Source organism: Carlito syrichta, unplaced genomic scaffold (genome assembly GCF_000164805.1).
Source record: "Carlito syrichta isolate Samal-C Ts95f unplaced genomic scaffold, Tarsius_syrichta-2.0.1 Scaffold315832, whole genome shotgun sequence".
NCBI lineage: Eukaryota > Metazoa > Chordata > Mammalia > Primates > Tarsiidae > Carlito > Carlito syrichta.
Genome location: NW_007259928.1, coordinates 238,304 through 252,562, shown reverse-complemented (window position 1 = coordinate 252,562; position 14,259 = coordinate 238,304). Strand labels below are relative to the sequence as shown.

General features: G+C 55.2%; 3 protein-coding genes across 7 annotated transcripts in view; 2 read left to right on the top strand and 1 right to left on the bottom strand.

Annotated features, from left to right (window-relative positions):
- Positions 1-5,233, top strand: part of CLTB (clathrin light chain B) — a 7,245-nt gene extending 2,012 nt beyond the window's left edge. Inside the window, exons 2-3 of the mRNA XM_021706654.1 lie at positions 631-684; positions 4,178-5,233. Coding sequence (XP_021562329.1) covers positions 631-684; positions 4,178-4,349 — 226 coding nt within the window. The 3' untranslated portion in view covers positions 4,350-5,233. The remainder of the gene's footprint in view (positions 1-630; positions 685-4,177) is intronic.
- A 1,804-nt stretch (positions 5,234-7,037) lies between these two features.
- HIGD2A (HIG1 hypoxia inducible domain family member 2A) lies at positions 7,038-8,026 on the bottom strand. The gene is made up of 2 exons (XM_008073401.1): positions 7,816-8,026; positions 7,038-7,461 (listed from the first exon to the last, which is right to left on the bottom strand). Exons 1-2 carry the CDS (start codon positions 7,967-7,969, stop codon positions 7,295-7,297), a joined length of 321 nt encoding a protein of 106 aa, XP_008071592.1. The 5' UTR covers positions 7,970-8,026; the 3' UTR covers positions 7,038-7,294.
- Positions 8,027-8,058: 32 nt separating this feature from the next.
- Positions 8,059-13,754, top strand: NOP16 (NOP16 nucleolar protein). Of its 5 annotated transcripts, none has more exons than XM_021706649.1 (5): positions 8,059-8,359; positions 8,448-8,556; positions 10,161-10,230; positions 12,327-12,433; positions 13,425-13,754. In XM_021706649.1, the coding sequence occupies exons 1-5, from the start codon at positions 8,253-8,255 to the stop codon at positions 13,710-13,712; spliced, it is 681 nt and encodes a 226-aa protein (XP_021562324.1). In that variant the 5' UTR covers positions 8,059-8,252; the 3' UTR covers positions 13,713-13,754. The 5 variants fall into 5 exon arrangements, with proteins under 5 accessions (XP_021562324.1, XP_021562323.1, XP_008071591.1 ...); XM_021706648.1 differs by having other exon boundaries at positions 13,422-13,754; XM_008073400.1 differs by having other exon boundaries at positions 13,334-13,663.
- Positions 13,755-14,259: the final 505 nt, after the last annotated feature.

Sequence of the window (14,259 nt, the reverse complement as noted above, 5' to 3'; positions counted from 1 at the left end):
AATAAAAAAAAAAAAAAGATAAAAAAAGAAACTGCTGCATACCAGGCTCTGGGCTGGATGCTGAGGAGCTGGAGACAAGAGGGTCCTGGTCTCACGTCCTCAGAGCTCAGAGGTAACACATGCACAGCTGAGTTGCATCCAGCAGGGCCCTCTGCGTGGGGGCTACGGAAACAAGGGGGACAAGGAACCAGATGGGGGAGGAGCCTCTGTGTCTGGGGACTTGGGCTTTGGAGGGTGAATAGGGGTTCATCAGGAAAAAAGGCAGGGGTAGGCGAGGGCATTCTAGACCTGGGAACGGCGTGGTACAAAAGATAGGCTGTGGGGTGTGAGCAACCGAGCGTCGGGGAGTGGTGGGGAGACGTCGGGAGGCCGGGGTCCTGTGGTGAGGGCCTTGGATGATGGGCTGGGCGGACATGGGCAGTGGGCAGCCACGGAAGGAATGTGGAAGGGAAGGTGGTTTCCCCAAGCTCCTCCCTGGGGCTGTGGGTCCTGCCGAGCCTTCCAGAACTGTGCTTCCTAACACCTCTCCCCCGAGGAACTAACACTGTCTCTCTTTCTCTTTAACCCTTGCCTGCCTGTCTGTCTCGCTGCCTGTCTTGTCTCCTAACCCTTCCCCCACCTGCCCTCAAGGATCGCTGACAAAGCATTCTACCAGCAGCCAGATGCCGACATCATCGGCTACGTGTACGTGTCTTCTGCGCTCCTCTGTCGGGGCAGGTGGAGAGAGCGCAGCCCACGTGTGGCCCACACACGGTCTCCTGAGCGTGTGAAACATAAATGCGTGTGGCTGGGCTTTGGGCCGGTGATGAATACCGGGGAGGGTGCTGGCACCAACCCCGGCCTCTGTCCCTCCAGCGGACTGGAGGCGGCTTGGCTAAATCACAACCGGAGGCCGAGAAAGGAATGCGCTGACCCTTTGTTCCTGTGTGGAGGGCGTGTGGCAAAGCATCTCCCTGGGATGCCTCTTGGGGATGGGTGGGCCCGCTGAGCCCCCGATGCTGAGGTATTTGGAGAGGAGTCAGCGATGCTCTCGTGTGCACATCCACCCCCGCCCCTACGGGCGCTGACGCTGGCCATGAGCCCCTGCCCAGGCCACCCTGGGCCCTCTCACGTCTTTCAGGGCCTAGTTGGCGTGACTAGGCTGGCCGTCCCAGGCTTGATCTCCTGCCAGTCTCTGTGGATTGGTGGGACAGCCTAGAGGGTGGCATTGGAAATGCTGGAGAGAAAGTGCGGTGACGAGTAAGTGACGTCTGCACACGCGTGTGTCACGTCCCTGCTGTTCTGCGCTCAGGTGTGCTCTCGTGGCCTGTGATGCTGTCAGGGCTAAGCCTCTCCCACGGGGCTCAAGGTGTGCCAGGGCCCTCCTGTCCTTGTCCTTCCTTCCATCCACCCTCCTCTCTGTCCAGGACTCACTGGCACTTTCCCTATGCCGGACTCTGGTTAGCTAGAGTAAGACACACACAGGTCGTGTCCCCTGGGTGCTCATGGCCTGGAATATGTTGTGACAAGAGCCTCGGGGAGGGACACAGTGAGCCTGAAGCCACCCTTGCTGGGGGAGCCAGGGTGGGTTTTGGAGCTGTGAGACCTTCAGAGGAAGAGTTTGCGGGGGTGGGGTGGGGGTGGAGGAGCCACTGGGGCCAAGGCATGGGACAGGGATGCCGCTGCCTGTAGTGGCCAGAGTGCGAGGGGTCAGTGTGGAGGTGGGTGGGAGCCAGGGCTGGGACAGGGGCCGCTGGGGGCTGTCAAAGCTCCTCTTGCACTGGGATAAGAAGCTCGGACTTGACAGTGAGGAGCCAGGGAGGCCTCCGGCAGGGGCTATGGGATACCATGAGGGATTCCTGTCGAGCTTGGAGGTGGAGATGGCCCAGGGAGCACTAAGTGTGTCCCAGAGAGCGCGAGGCTAGACCACAGCTTCTCAGGCGTCCACGTGCCAGTGAGGGACTGGAGGTCTTGTAAAAACGGATTCCGATTCAGCAGGACTGTGGTGAAGCCCAGGACTCTGCCTTTCTTTTTTTTCTTTTTTCTTTTTTTGTTTTTATTTTTTATTTTTTTGAGTTGAAGTCTCACTCTGTCGCCTAGACTGGAGTGCAGTGGCCCCTCCCGGCCACCGCAGCCTCGACCTGCGGGGCTCCTGCGATCCTTCTGCCTCAGCCCTCCAAGTAACTGGAAGTACAGGTGCGTGCTACCACGCCCGGCTAATTTTTTTGGTTTATTGTAGAGATGAGGACTCGCCAAGTTGCCCGGGCGGGTCTCGAACCCGCGAGCTCAGGCAATTCACTCACCTCAGCCTCCCAAAGTGCAGGATTACAGGCTGAGCCACCGAGCCCGGCTGACTCTGCCTTTCTGACATGCTCCACGGTGACATTGATGTCACTGGACTGCGGGCCACACTTTGGGCTGTCAGAATGGAGAGGAGTCTCTTGACCCTGAAGGGACAGTTCCCAGGATGAGTCCCCTCAGCCCCCCTCGCCATCTGACTCCCACCTCCCAAGCCTGCATGCACCTGCCACCTTGTTGGCTTATCTCTGATCCTCACCTTATAGGGTAGGAAACATTGCTGGGGATGGGCCAGGCCACTTGATCCCAGACCAGCTCTCCCTTGGCACAGAGGCACACACGGCGCACTCCCTCCATCAGGGTGCCTGGCATGCGGCAGAGCTGGTCCTGCGTGGCATGCGGAGGGGGCACAAGGAAAGAAAGGACGTGCCAGCAGTCCTTGCTGACCACACAGGACACAGACCCAGCTCTCCCCACTTGAGAATCTTTTGGTGTCTTCTCCGACGCCTATGTTTAGATTTTGTTCCCTAGGCCACTTTTACTGCACTGTTCCCCCATTGTCCCTGACTCTGTGGCTTCTGTGACTGTCAACCAGAGCGTCTGATATGGACACCACCAGTTTTCAGCCTAACTTGTTTCCAGTGGAGCCGCCCCCAGGCTGCAGCTCCACAGAGATAAGAGTTCTCTGGCCGGGCTCGGTGGCTCAGCCTGTAATCCCAGCACTTTGGGAGGCCGAGGTGAGTGGATTGCCTGGGCCCGCGGGCTCGAGACCTGCCTGGGCAACTTGGCGAGACCTCATCTCCACAATAAATCAAAAACTAGCCGGGCGTGGTAGCGCGCGCCTGTAGTTCCAGCTGCTTGGAAGGCTGAGGCGGAAGGATTGCTGGAGCCCAGGAGGTTGAGGCTGCCGGTGGCTGGGAGCGGCCATTGCACTCCAGTCTGGGCAACAGAGTGAGACTCCAACTCAAAAAAAAAAAAGAGTTCTCGGTGTCAAGGGCTCTGGAGCCAAATGCACTTGCGATGCGGTGGGTTCTACACCTACACGCTCCGCCTCAGAGGGTCACGGTGCACCCTCACACTTTAAGGCTTTGAAAGTCTTGCTGTAGAGATCCTCTTTGAGTTTTCCATGAGTAGTCTGGAAAGCACTTACACAGAACATTTAGGAGAAGTTGAACTAGGTGCTTCTGTTGGTTAGGTGTTAACCGATGTCCCGCCTCTGCCAAGGTTTTGGCGATGTTGAAACAGCTCCCCCCCCCAAAAAAAAAGCCAGGTGCAGTGGTTCAAGCCTGTAATCCCAGTACTTTGGGAGGCCGAGGTGAGAGGACTGCCTGAGTCCACAGGTTCGAGACCTGCCTGGGTAACTTGGCGTGACCTCATCTCTACAATAAATCAAAAACCTAACTGGGCATGGTGGCGCATGCCTGTAGTTCCAGCTACCTGGAAGACTGAGGTGGAAGGATCACTGGAGCCTAGTGGGTTGAGGCTGGGGTGGCCGTGAACGTGCCACTGCACTCCAGCCTGGGCCACGGAGTGAGACCCCAACTCAAGAAAAAGAAAGAAAGAAAAAAAGCCAAGGTGCAGCATTAGTTCACCCCAGGTTGGGAACTCCTGGTGGGGAGGCGATGAACAGAGAGTGCTGAGGCTGGGAGACCTTTTTAAGGAGGTGAGGCCTGTGCTGAGACCTGGGTGACGCGAACGGGCCTGGGGAGGAGCATTCCAGGGAGGCAGGACAGCAGGTGCAAAAGCCCTGAGGCAGGACCACGAGCTAGGCTTCCTCTTCCACCAAGGCTGTTCTTTGGGCAGGAAGGGACTGAGGTCAGGGGTGCACCGGGCTGGGGAGGAGATCCCCGGACCAAGTGCCCCGGTAGCTATGAAACCCCTGTCCTGTCTGCACCCGCAGGGCATCGGAGGAGGCTTTCGTGAAGGAGTCCAAGGAGGAGACCCCAGGCACGGAGTGGGAGAAGGTGGCCCAGCTGTGCGACTTCAACCCCAAGAGCAGCAAGCAGTGCAAGGACGTGTCCCGCCTGCGCTCGGTGCTCATGTCCCTGAAGCAGACGCCGCTGTCCCGCTAGCTGCCTGGCATGAGCGCGGCCACAGGCGTGGGCGGGCCTGGGCGGAGGAGGAGCAGCTGCCGTGGCCAGGTGGAAACTTTCTCCGGCAGCTGCGACACAGTCTGTCCCGTTCCTCCCCTTCTCCCAGGGCTGAGAGGGGCACCCTCACCCTCTCGCCCCCGCTGCCCCCGGCCCTGTGGTCCACCCCCCACGCCTCCTCGTAGTCCACTAGATTGTGACTGTCCCTCCTGATGTATTTTTGTTCTTGGCTTAAAGGGTGTGTTGTTAACTCTTTTTACACTTATTTATTATCATTCTCATTTCTCTGGAAGCCGCAACCGGTGTCAGGGCTCAGTTTGTGCTTAGAACCTTCTCAGCTTCATGGCCCCGAGAGAATGTTCCCCTGGAAGCCAGGGGCTCAGAAGCGGGAGCCCCGACCTGTGTCTGCTGCCTCTGCCCTAGGGGGCAAGCCAGCCTCCCCCGGAATGCTTGTGCAGCCTGCAGCTTTCTGATCCTTTAACAAGCCCAAGAGGCCGAGATTCTGTTATTGTCATCATAGAGCCGAGGACACCAGGCTCCCAGAGGGGAAGTGGCTTGCAGCAGGAGGGACAAGGTTCCCGGTGGTGGCTTCCTCTCCGCCCGGATGAGAGGCTGGTTGGTGAAGGTGGCTCTGCCAGACCCCCTTTCCCAGAGGTGGTCAGGACCCTCCGGGCATGGGGGGCCCCCTGCTCTGTGTATCTCACCCCCTCCTTCAGCCGCGCCCTTCTATGGACTCGGGATAAACAGCCAGTGACCACACCTGCTTCAGCAAGGGTGCAAACAGGACGTTCATGACTTGCATGGGATTTAAACATTCGAGTAACTGCCAATAAATACTAGTTTCCTAGGGCTGCCGTAACAAAGTACACAGCTGGCTTAGAACTGAAATTCATTGTCTCACAGTTCCGGAGCCAGAAGGCCGAGATTGAGGTGTGGGCAGGGCCTTGCTTCCTCGGAAGGAGCTGGCCATCTGCCCCAGGCCTCTCCCAGCTTCTGGTGGCCTCACACACTCCTGGGCCTGCAGTGTGTCACTTGAATTCTGCCCCCACCGTCCTAGGGCTGTCTCCACATCATCTGCCCTCTATGCATGTCTGTTTCCCTTTTTCTTTTTGAGTTGGAGTCTCACTCTGTCGCCCAGGCTGAAGTGCAGTGGCACGCTCATGGCCACCCTAGTGTTGACCTGCTGGGCTCAGGTGATCCTTCCACCTCAGCCTTCCAAGCAGCTGGAACTACAGGCGCGCTACCGCACCCGGGTAATTTTTTTATTTAGGGACGAGGTCTCGCCAAGTTGCACAGGCTTTCGCGAACCTGTGGGCTCAGGCAATCCCCTCACCTCAGCCTCCCAAAGTGCAGGGATTACAGGCTTGAGCCATCGCACCTGGCCTGTTTACCTAATCCAGTCATACTGGATTAGGCCCACCCTAATGACCTCATTTTAACTTGACTACCTCTGTAAGGTCCCTCTTTCTAAATGTCACATTCTAAGAAACTGAAAGTTAGGACTTCAACATCTCTTTTTGGGGGATTAATGGCCCTAATCCTATCCCTGTATCTTGAGGTCAAGGGTCACAGCACACTGTTCTATACTCGTAATCTCTGCCGCACAGCTGAGAGGCAAGGTGGAGACAAGAAACTCCAGTTATACACTCAGAAATCTAGACAGTCAGGGGCTCAAGAATGACTGTGACTTCTTCACTCCTTTTTCCTTCTGGCTTGAAGCTCGTGTTGAAATGGTGGCATCACACATGGGAGGAGTGTGGGTCCCTGAATCAACACTTGGAAAGAGCTGACCCCAGACCAGGAAAATAATACCTGGCTGAGACTTCACAAGAATGAGGAACTCAAAGGATCCTGGCTTCCTCCTTCCAGAACCCTAAAACATAAGGAACACAAATTGCTGCGGGGCTCTGGGACTGTGTTCTCCCCACAACACCAGGCTGTTCTTTGAGCTGTTTCCTGTCTTGTACTGCATCAAGAGCCAGGGTAGTCTACATTGGGGGAGCACAGTGAGGAGCAGGTGTAGAGGGTAGGCTCCTGCCGCTGATAGGACCATGGCAGGCCTCATCTGAAGGAGGGTTTTCCTACTGAGAGTCTGCAAAGCTGCTGGCTAGATTTTTTTTTCCCCAAACAGCATCATTCTAGGCCCAATGAGCTAGAATCTCATGCAGTGGCACCTGGGAATCTCTACTTTTACAAGTGCCCCAGGTAACTGTAACTAGGAAAGTTTGGAAATCACTAAACTACACTAGACTTACTTTCTTTTTTAGAAAGAGTCTCTAAAAGAGTCTTTTTCTTTTCTTAGAGAGTCTTGCCCTGTCACCCAGGCGGGAGGGTGATCACAGCTCACCACAGCCCCTAACTCCTGGGCTCAAGTGATCCTCCCACCTCAACCTCCTGAGTAGCTGGGACTACAGGTGTGCTCCACCACACCCAGCTAATTTTTTGTTGTTGTAGAGACGGGTCTTGCTACGTTGCCTGGGTGGGTCTTGAACTTCTGGGCTCAAGCAATTCTCCAGCTTTGGTCTTCCAAAGTGCTGGGATTTCGGTGTAAACCACCATGCCCATCTTAGACCACATAATTTCTAAGGGTCACTTCAGTTTTTAAGTCTGTTGCTTCCTTAAAAAAAAAAAAAAACCATGAGAGCGAGAATGAGAATGAATTCACCAATCTACAAGTGGATTAGAGTTTATTAAGTAGGGAATGGAGGAGGTGTGACACAAATACAGGTATGCAACACCCAAACTGAACAGAAGCTGGGACTTCTGGGGAAAAAAAAAATCTGTCAGGGTTCTGCAATCGGCCACATCCTCCCCAACCACTCCGGGCCTCTCAGAGGAGAGGAGGGAATGAGTCCCATGGAAGGGCTGGAGGTGGCTCCTGGGTCTTGGAATTATCTCTGCCGAGCTTTCAAGGCCCGGTCGTGGGCTCAGGGTCGAGACTTCAGAGCGGAGGCAGCGAGACCCAGCAAGATGGCCGCGACCGTGAAGCCCTGGGCGGCGATCCTGGTGCGCATCATGAGCTGCGAGCGCTGGCTGTGGCCCCGGTGGAAGCAGTAGAGGCCGTAGGTGAGGGCGGCCGCCGTGCCCAGGCAACCTAGAAGGGGTCAAAGCCGCTGGCAGCAGCAGGTCGGGGCCCGCAGAAGCGCCCGGCTGTGGGCCTTCCGTCCCCAAGCCCAGACCAACGGACAGCAGCGGAACCGGGGCGGCGGGGTCAGTGGAGGCGGGCGGGTCCTCCGATTTTCCGAGTCCGCGCATCCCAGTCCGCGGCCCCGCCCCCAAACCGGCCTCCGCTCCCGCTCCAATCGGTTTCACCCCTCGCCGCCCCGCCCCCTTGCCACACCGGGCCCGCTCTCGTTCCGGTCCCCGCTAGCGTCCCTGGTCCTCCCCTATTTCACTCCCTCCGACAGCACTGTCCACTCCACGAACAGTTCCTACAGCAACCACTTACCTATAGGTACCATTGGGTTCTCGCGGGTCTTGCGAAGGAACTTCTCCTTGAAGCTTTCTGGATTCCCGTAGACACTGGGGCTAAAGCCTTCAATGACCGGGGGCTGTGAGGGTTCAAAGGGTACCTCCGGAGTCACAGGGCCGGGAGTCGCCATGTCGGCGCAACAGCTGCGGGAGAAATTCGGGACGCGGAGCTCCGCCTCCTGAGATGAGGTCATAAGGAGGGGGCGGAGAAAACCGCGGCTGAGCGTTGTGCGCAGGCGCAAAGCCCGTTGCATTCCGGGACTTGTAGTAACCAGCACGATAATGCTGCGGAGAGGACTACATTTCCCAAAAGCCCTGCGAAGCCTTGCGCACATCCTCCGGAAGGAGTTCCTTCCACGAGGTTCTGAGCGTGAGGGCCGTCGCGTGTGAGCTGCTGGGGCGGCGGTCTGCGAGATGCCCAAGGCCAAGGGCAAGACCCGGAGGCAGAAGTTCGGTTACAATGTCAACCGAAAGCGTCTGAACCGGAATGCGCGGCGGAAGGCGGCGCCGCGGGTCGAGTGGTGAGGGGACTGGGGGCCGGGAGGCGGGGGACCTCGGCCCGCGCAGCCCCGCGGGTGACCGACCCCCGGTCTCTCTCTTTGCCGGTAGCTCCCACATCCGACACGCCTGGGACCACGCCAAATCGGTGCGGCAGAACCTGGCCGAGATGGGCTTGGCGCTGGACCCCAACAAGGCGGTGCCCCTCCGTAAGAGAAAGGTACTGGCCCGGCGGGGCCGGCCCTCGTCCTCCTCGCTCTTCCTGCCTTCCCCTGGGCTTCCGAACTCGCGCCTCCCGGTTTTCGACCTCCCCCCAGTCAACCCGCCCGGCCTGCACCGACTGTAGCCTAGAGTCCCTTTTCCTCTCCCTCCGCCTCACATTTGGACCTAGGGTGGAGCTGCCCCTCTCCTCCTCCGCTCAGCCTTTTCTTCTGGAATTAGCCTGTTGGCATCTTAGTGGTATTTTCCGGAATGTGTCTTTTTTTCCTTGAGTTGGAGTCTCACTCCGTCACTCAGGCTGGAGGGCAGTGGCACGCTCACGGCCACCCCAGCGTCGACCTGCTGGGCTCAGGCGATCCTTCCGCCTCAGCCTTCCAAGTAGCAGGAACTACAGGCGTGCACCACACTTGGCTGGTTTTTTTATTTATTGTAGAGACGAGGTCTCGCCAAGTTGCCCAGGATGGTCTTGAACCTCCTGAGCTCAAGCAATCCTCTGGCTTCCACCTCCCAAAGTGCTGGGATTACAGGCATGAACCACAGTGCCGTCCCAGAAGATACCATTTTCTGCTCTTAACTTTCCTAGTAAGGGGAGTTTGGAGTCTTTACCATTTCTTACACCTTGGCCCGATTATTCAGTCATCCTCGGCGTGAGGCTTCCCTGGGGCTAGTTTCTCTTGCATAACTCTTTTTCTGGACCACTCTTTCAAACTTTCAAAAATAGCATCCTTCACTCAGGAACCTTTTTCTTGTTTTATTTCATTTCACAGCACTTGTAAGTTTGTGATGACATATATTTTATTTGCTTATCTATGGTCTGTACTTTTTACTCCCAACATAATGTCCTTGGTGACGAGATCTTTGTGTTTTGTTCTCTACTACATCCCCAGGATACTTAAGATGTGACATGTGCTCAATGAAGAGTTAGCCTGTTCGAGACCCGCCTGAGCAACTTGGCGAGACCTCATCTCTACAATAAATCAAAAAATTAGCCGGGCATGGTAGCGTGTGCCTGTAGTTCCAGCTATTTGGAAGGCTGAGGCGGAAGGATCGCCGGAGCCCAGCAGGTGGAGGCTGTGGTGGCCGGGAGCAGCCACTGCACTCCAATCTGGGTGACAGAGTGAGACTCCAAATCAAAAAAAAAAAAAAAAAGAGTTAGCCTGATGAGTGAGCTTGCCGAATTAATTTGTCCCGTTGTCTTTAGGCAAGTTCCCTCATGCCAGAGGAACACCGCACTACTTTTTCATGAAGCCACAGCCAAGTGCAGTCAGATAGCTCCTCCCCTAGAGAAGATATCTGACATCTCCCACTCATTGCAAATTACTATGTGCTTTCTTGTGTGTTGTTTCACTCAGTTATCACAGTCAAGTAAGGTTAGGCCCATTTTATAGACAGGCACAGAAAGATGAATTGCTTGCTTGTGTTTCTTTTGGGAACCATGGACTCTAGTCATCGAAGCCTCCAGGGATTGGTTGTCCTTGTCACCTTGTTCTGCCTGGCCTTGGGTAGTGACTCTTATGGGTAATGTAGTCGTGTTGGGATAAGCAGGCATCTCTAGAGCTTTCCTTCATCAAAATTCCTTCCTTTGTTGCTCTGTTCTCTCTACAGGTGAAGGCCATGGAGGTGGACATGGAGGAGAGGCCGAAGGAGCTTGTGCGGAAGCCCTATGTGCTGAATGGTGGGTGTGGGCCACAGTCCTTGCGGGCATAGCCTGCGCTGCCAGAGCTGGAAAGGGCCCTCTGAGGTCCTCGCTTTGCAGGTGGAGAAGCCAAGGTTTAGAGGGGAGAGGGCTGGTCCAGCGTCACCGAGGTAGGGCTGTGAATGTCCCCAGCTGGACATTCTTAGTCTACTGACTGAAGCCAGCTGTGTGCACTACAGTCAGAGCTGTTCAGAGAGGATGCAGTTCAGAGGGTGCCTGAGCGAGTGGAAGGGAAACTGCGAGACTCCAGCATGTGTTCAGCTCCCCGTAACTTGAAGATGAACCGATTTTTATAGATGCCACTACCTCATTCAGTGTTTCCAAGGTCAAAATCAGTTTTATGGGCTGGGCTCGGTGGCTCAGCCTGTAATCCCAGCGCTTTGGGAGGCCGAGGTGAGCGGATTGCCTGCGCCCGCGGGTTTGAGATCCACCTGGGCAACTTGGTGAGACCTCATCTCTACAATAAATCAAAAAATTAGCTGGGTGTGGTAGCGCGTGCCTGTAGTTCAGTTATTTGGAAGGCTGAGAGGAAGGATCGCCGGAGCCCAGCAGGTCGAGGCTGTGGTGGCCGGGAGCGGCCGCTGCACTCCAGTCTGGGTGACAGAGTGAGACTCCAACTCAAAAAAAAAAATCAGTTTTATGTATATTAAGGCTAGAGAGAATGAATATTAAAGCAGAAGAGGGTAAACGCTGCAGGAAAGTAGGCATGCTCTAGAATTCTCCATCCTTCCCCTTACCTGCCGGGGAGTTTTCACAGCTCTCCTAAAAGACTCAAATGGTCAGGCATTTAATAGAGACTCCCTTAAGTTCTGTCTTGAGTTTATTTCAGTGGCTCTAAGAATTACTGCAAAGGATTGTATTATACAAAGCATGTGGGCTTACTGCAGTCAAAAAGAATTAAACATCTTTATTGTAAAGAAACTTTAAAATTATGGTGAAAAGTATGTGAACTTTACCATGGCAACCATTTTTAAGTGGGCAGTTGAGTGTTATTCACATTGTTGTGCAGCCCATCCCTGACCTTTTCACTTTGCAAAACTGAAGCTAGACCCTTTCAACAGCAGCTCCCGTCTCCCCCACCTCCAGCCCCTGGCAGCCATGGCAAAGCTAATTCTGACTAAGCAACATTAGGACCTAACCCGTGGGTAGACTTGGCTTTGTCATTCCTACTAGATGGCCGTTTTTCCTCCCTTCCTAGATGAGAAATGGGGGAGTATTTGCCCCCCCCCCCGCCTCGTTACGTAAAAGTGAAGACATAGGCCGGGCACGGTGGTTCAAGGCTCAAGCCTGTAATCCCAGCACTTTGGGAGGCTGAGGCAAGAGGATTGCCTGAGCTCAGGGGTTCGAGACCGGCCTGGGCAACTTGGTGAGACCTTGTCTCTACAATAAATTTTAAAAAATTAGCCAGGTGTGGTGGCAGGTGTCTGTAGTTCCAGCTACTTGGAAGACTGAAGCGGAACGATTGCCTGAGCCCAGCCGGTCGAGGCTGCAGTGGCCATGAGCATGCCACTGCACTCCAACCAGGGCAACAGAGTGAGACTCTGACTCAAAAAAATAAAAGTGAAGACATGGGTTCCACAACCTGGCTTTTTCCCTCGCATGGAGCAGTTAAGTGCTTGGACCCAGCTATAGGCCCTGGTCCCTGCAACTCTGGGTCTTATCTACAGAGCTTTCCATTTTTCACATATTGCTGTGACACCTCAAGAAAAGAGGTTCTTGGAAAGTCTTGGCTAGAAGGTACCCTGCTCCGTGGGCAGGTAGTGTGTCTTCATTTCTCTGTCCCAGTGGAGGCTATTTGGTGTCATCCTTTTAAACCCACCTGTGGCCCAGAGAGAAGTGACTTGCCTTTCAGGTAGCTGCCATCCTGATAGATGATTGCATCCCGGGAGGCAGCCCCTGGCCTCCAGGAAGCCGAAGAAGAAGGTTCCCGCAATGAATCTGGGAACGGGGAGGCAGAGACCACTAGGTGGTTGGTGTAGCAAGTCTGATGGCTGGGAGTGGGAGAAAGGGTGATTGGACAGCTCAGGAAACAGAGCAAAGCCTCACTCCCTGTCTCTTGGCCTCTCTCACTTCAGAACTGGAGGCAGAAGCCAGCCTCCCCGAAAAGAAGGACAATACCCTGTCTCGGGACCTCATCGATTACGTACGTTACATGGTGGAGAACCACGGGGAGGACTATAAGGTGAGCAGTTCAGGTTAGCAGGAAACCACTTGGGCTGGTGGGGAAGGCACCCCAGGCTGGTCGTGGCCTGATCTGCTTGCCTAGTGCCTGTTTCCTGAACCTGAGTGAGAAGAAGGGAAGGAAGGAGACTCCAGGAAGTGCATCCCCTGGCGGGATCTGACACGAGCAGTGTACTCACTGTGGGGCAGGCCGAGTGACCTGTGGGTCATGTCCCGCTGGCAGATACTGAGTTTTGTTTTGCCTGTGTGGTACTTAAAAAAAAAAAAAACTCGAGCTAGTTGCCATTTAATAATGGGAAGGTTCAAATAAAAGTCCATACTTTTTTTTTTTTTTGAGTCAGGGTCTTACTCTAGCCCAGGCTGGAGTGCAGGGGCACAGTGGCCACTCCAGCCTCGACCTGTTGGACTCAGGAGGTCCTTCCACCTCAGTCTTCCTAGTATCTAGAACTACAGGCATGCACCACCACATCCGACTAATTTTTATTTATTTATTGTAGAGACATGGTCTCGCTAAGTTGTCCAGGCTATTCTCAAACCCCTGGGTTCAGGTAGTCCTCTTGTCTCCACAGGCATGAGCCACTGCGCCTGGCTTATGTTTCTTTTTAAAGTGGAATGATCTAGCTGTATGGACCCCTGTGCCCAGGTGGAGTTAGTGGGCTATGAATGGGGTAGCCATCCTTACCGGCTGGCTCCTGCCTGGCCCCTAGACTCTCAGACCTGCCTGGTCCCTGATGGCACTTGCCCCATGTCTCTATCCCCTCCCCACCCCACACACCATGGCCTTTAAGATCCGGAATCTGGACCCTCAGGGAGAGAAAGTGACCTGCCCAGTTGAGGCAGAGCTGGGATTTGAACCTTTGCTTGTCTAGCGCTGCTCAAAGTAGCTCTCCTTCCTTCTTAGGCCATGGCCCGGGATGAGAAGAATTACTATCAAGATACCCCAAAACAGATTCGGAATAAGATCAACGTCTATAGGCGTTTCTACCCAGCAGAGTGGCAAGCTTTCCGCGACTCTTTGCAGAAGAGTAAGATGGAGGTGGGATGACTGGCCTTCATCACTCCGGCCCCAGCTGAGCCTCTTCTGGGCCCCTGGGGCTGGGGCCAGGGTTCCAGGCTGGGGGGGGCATGGCTGTGGAGGGGCTGGCCAGATCCCCTGGAACCAGAATGGCGCGCACACTCCCCCTCTGGGGAAGGAACTGTCCCTCGGGCTCCGATTTCTACTTCCCTGGGGCTCATGGGAAGGCAATAACCTGCTGTTTTCAGGGTGGGTGGTTTTTTAAAATTCTGTTTGTACATAATAAAACCAAGATATTTTACTTCTCTGATGGTTTTGTATTTTCTGCTCCCAGCCAAGCCCAGGGGTTGCCCCAGGGGAAAGCTCCCTCAGCCCCTAGCACGGGCCACCTTCATGCCCTTCCTGGCACTGCTGCCTTGGGCTTGGTTGCTCTGCCTGTTCCCTGCACAGCGGCCCACTAACCCTTCTCCAGAAGCTTCTGGAAGCCCTGAGTGCCTGTGTTGGTCCCACCCCTAGGCTGGGGGCTGGCAGCCCTACCCAAGGCCAGCTGTGGCTTGACTGCCAGAGAGCGAGGAGCTGGACTCCTGGTCTGCCCCCCAAGCGACCTGCCTTCTTTTATTTGGATTGCTGGTGTTGGCCTTGGCCTGATGTGGGTCTGAGACCCTCAAACCTGTCTTCTGGGACTGTGGTAGGCAGCTGAAGGCCACTCCATCATGTGCCACGCACTGGGCTACACGTGGCATGGCCAGGGCCATACCTGCCTGACTTGGTGGCATGTGAGATCCCGCTTCACAGCAGATCCAGGCGGGGTG

Coding starts and splice junctions, on each gene's coding strand:
- HIGD2A (XM_008073401.1), bottom strand. CDS start 7,969: ATGGCGACTCCCGGCCCTGTGACTCCGGAGGTACCCTTTGAACCCTCA. Junction 7,462..7,815: donor GAACCCAATGGTACCTATAG/GTAAGTGGTTGC, acceptor GACCCCTTCTAG/GTTGCCTGGGCACGGCGGCC.
- NOP16 (XM_021706648.1), top strand. CDS start 8,253: ATGCCCAAGGCCAAGGGCAAGACCCGGAGGCAGAAGTTCGGTTACAAT. Junction 8,360..8,447: donor GCGGCGCCGCGGGTCGAGTG/GTGAGGGGACTG, acceptor CTTTGCCGGTAG/CTCCCACATCCGACACGCCT. Junction 10,231..12,326: donor GAAGCCCTATGTGCTGAATG/GTGGGTGTGGGC, acceptor CTCTCACTTCAG/AACTGGAGGCAGAAGCCAGC.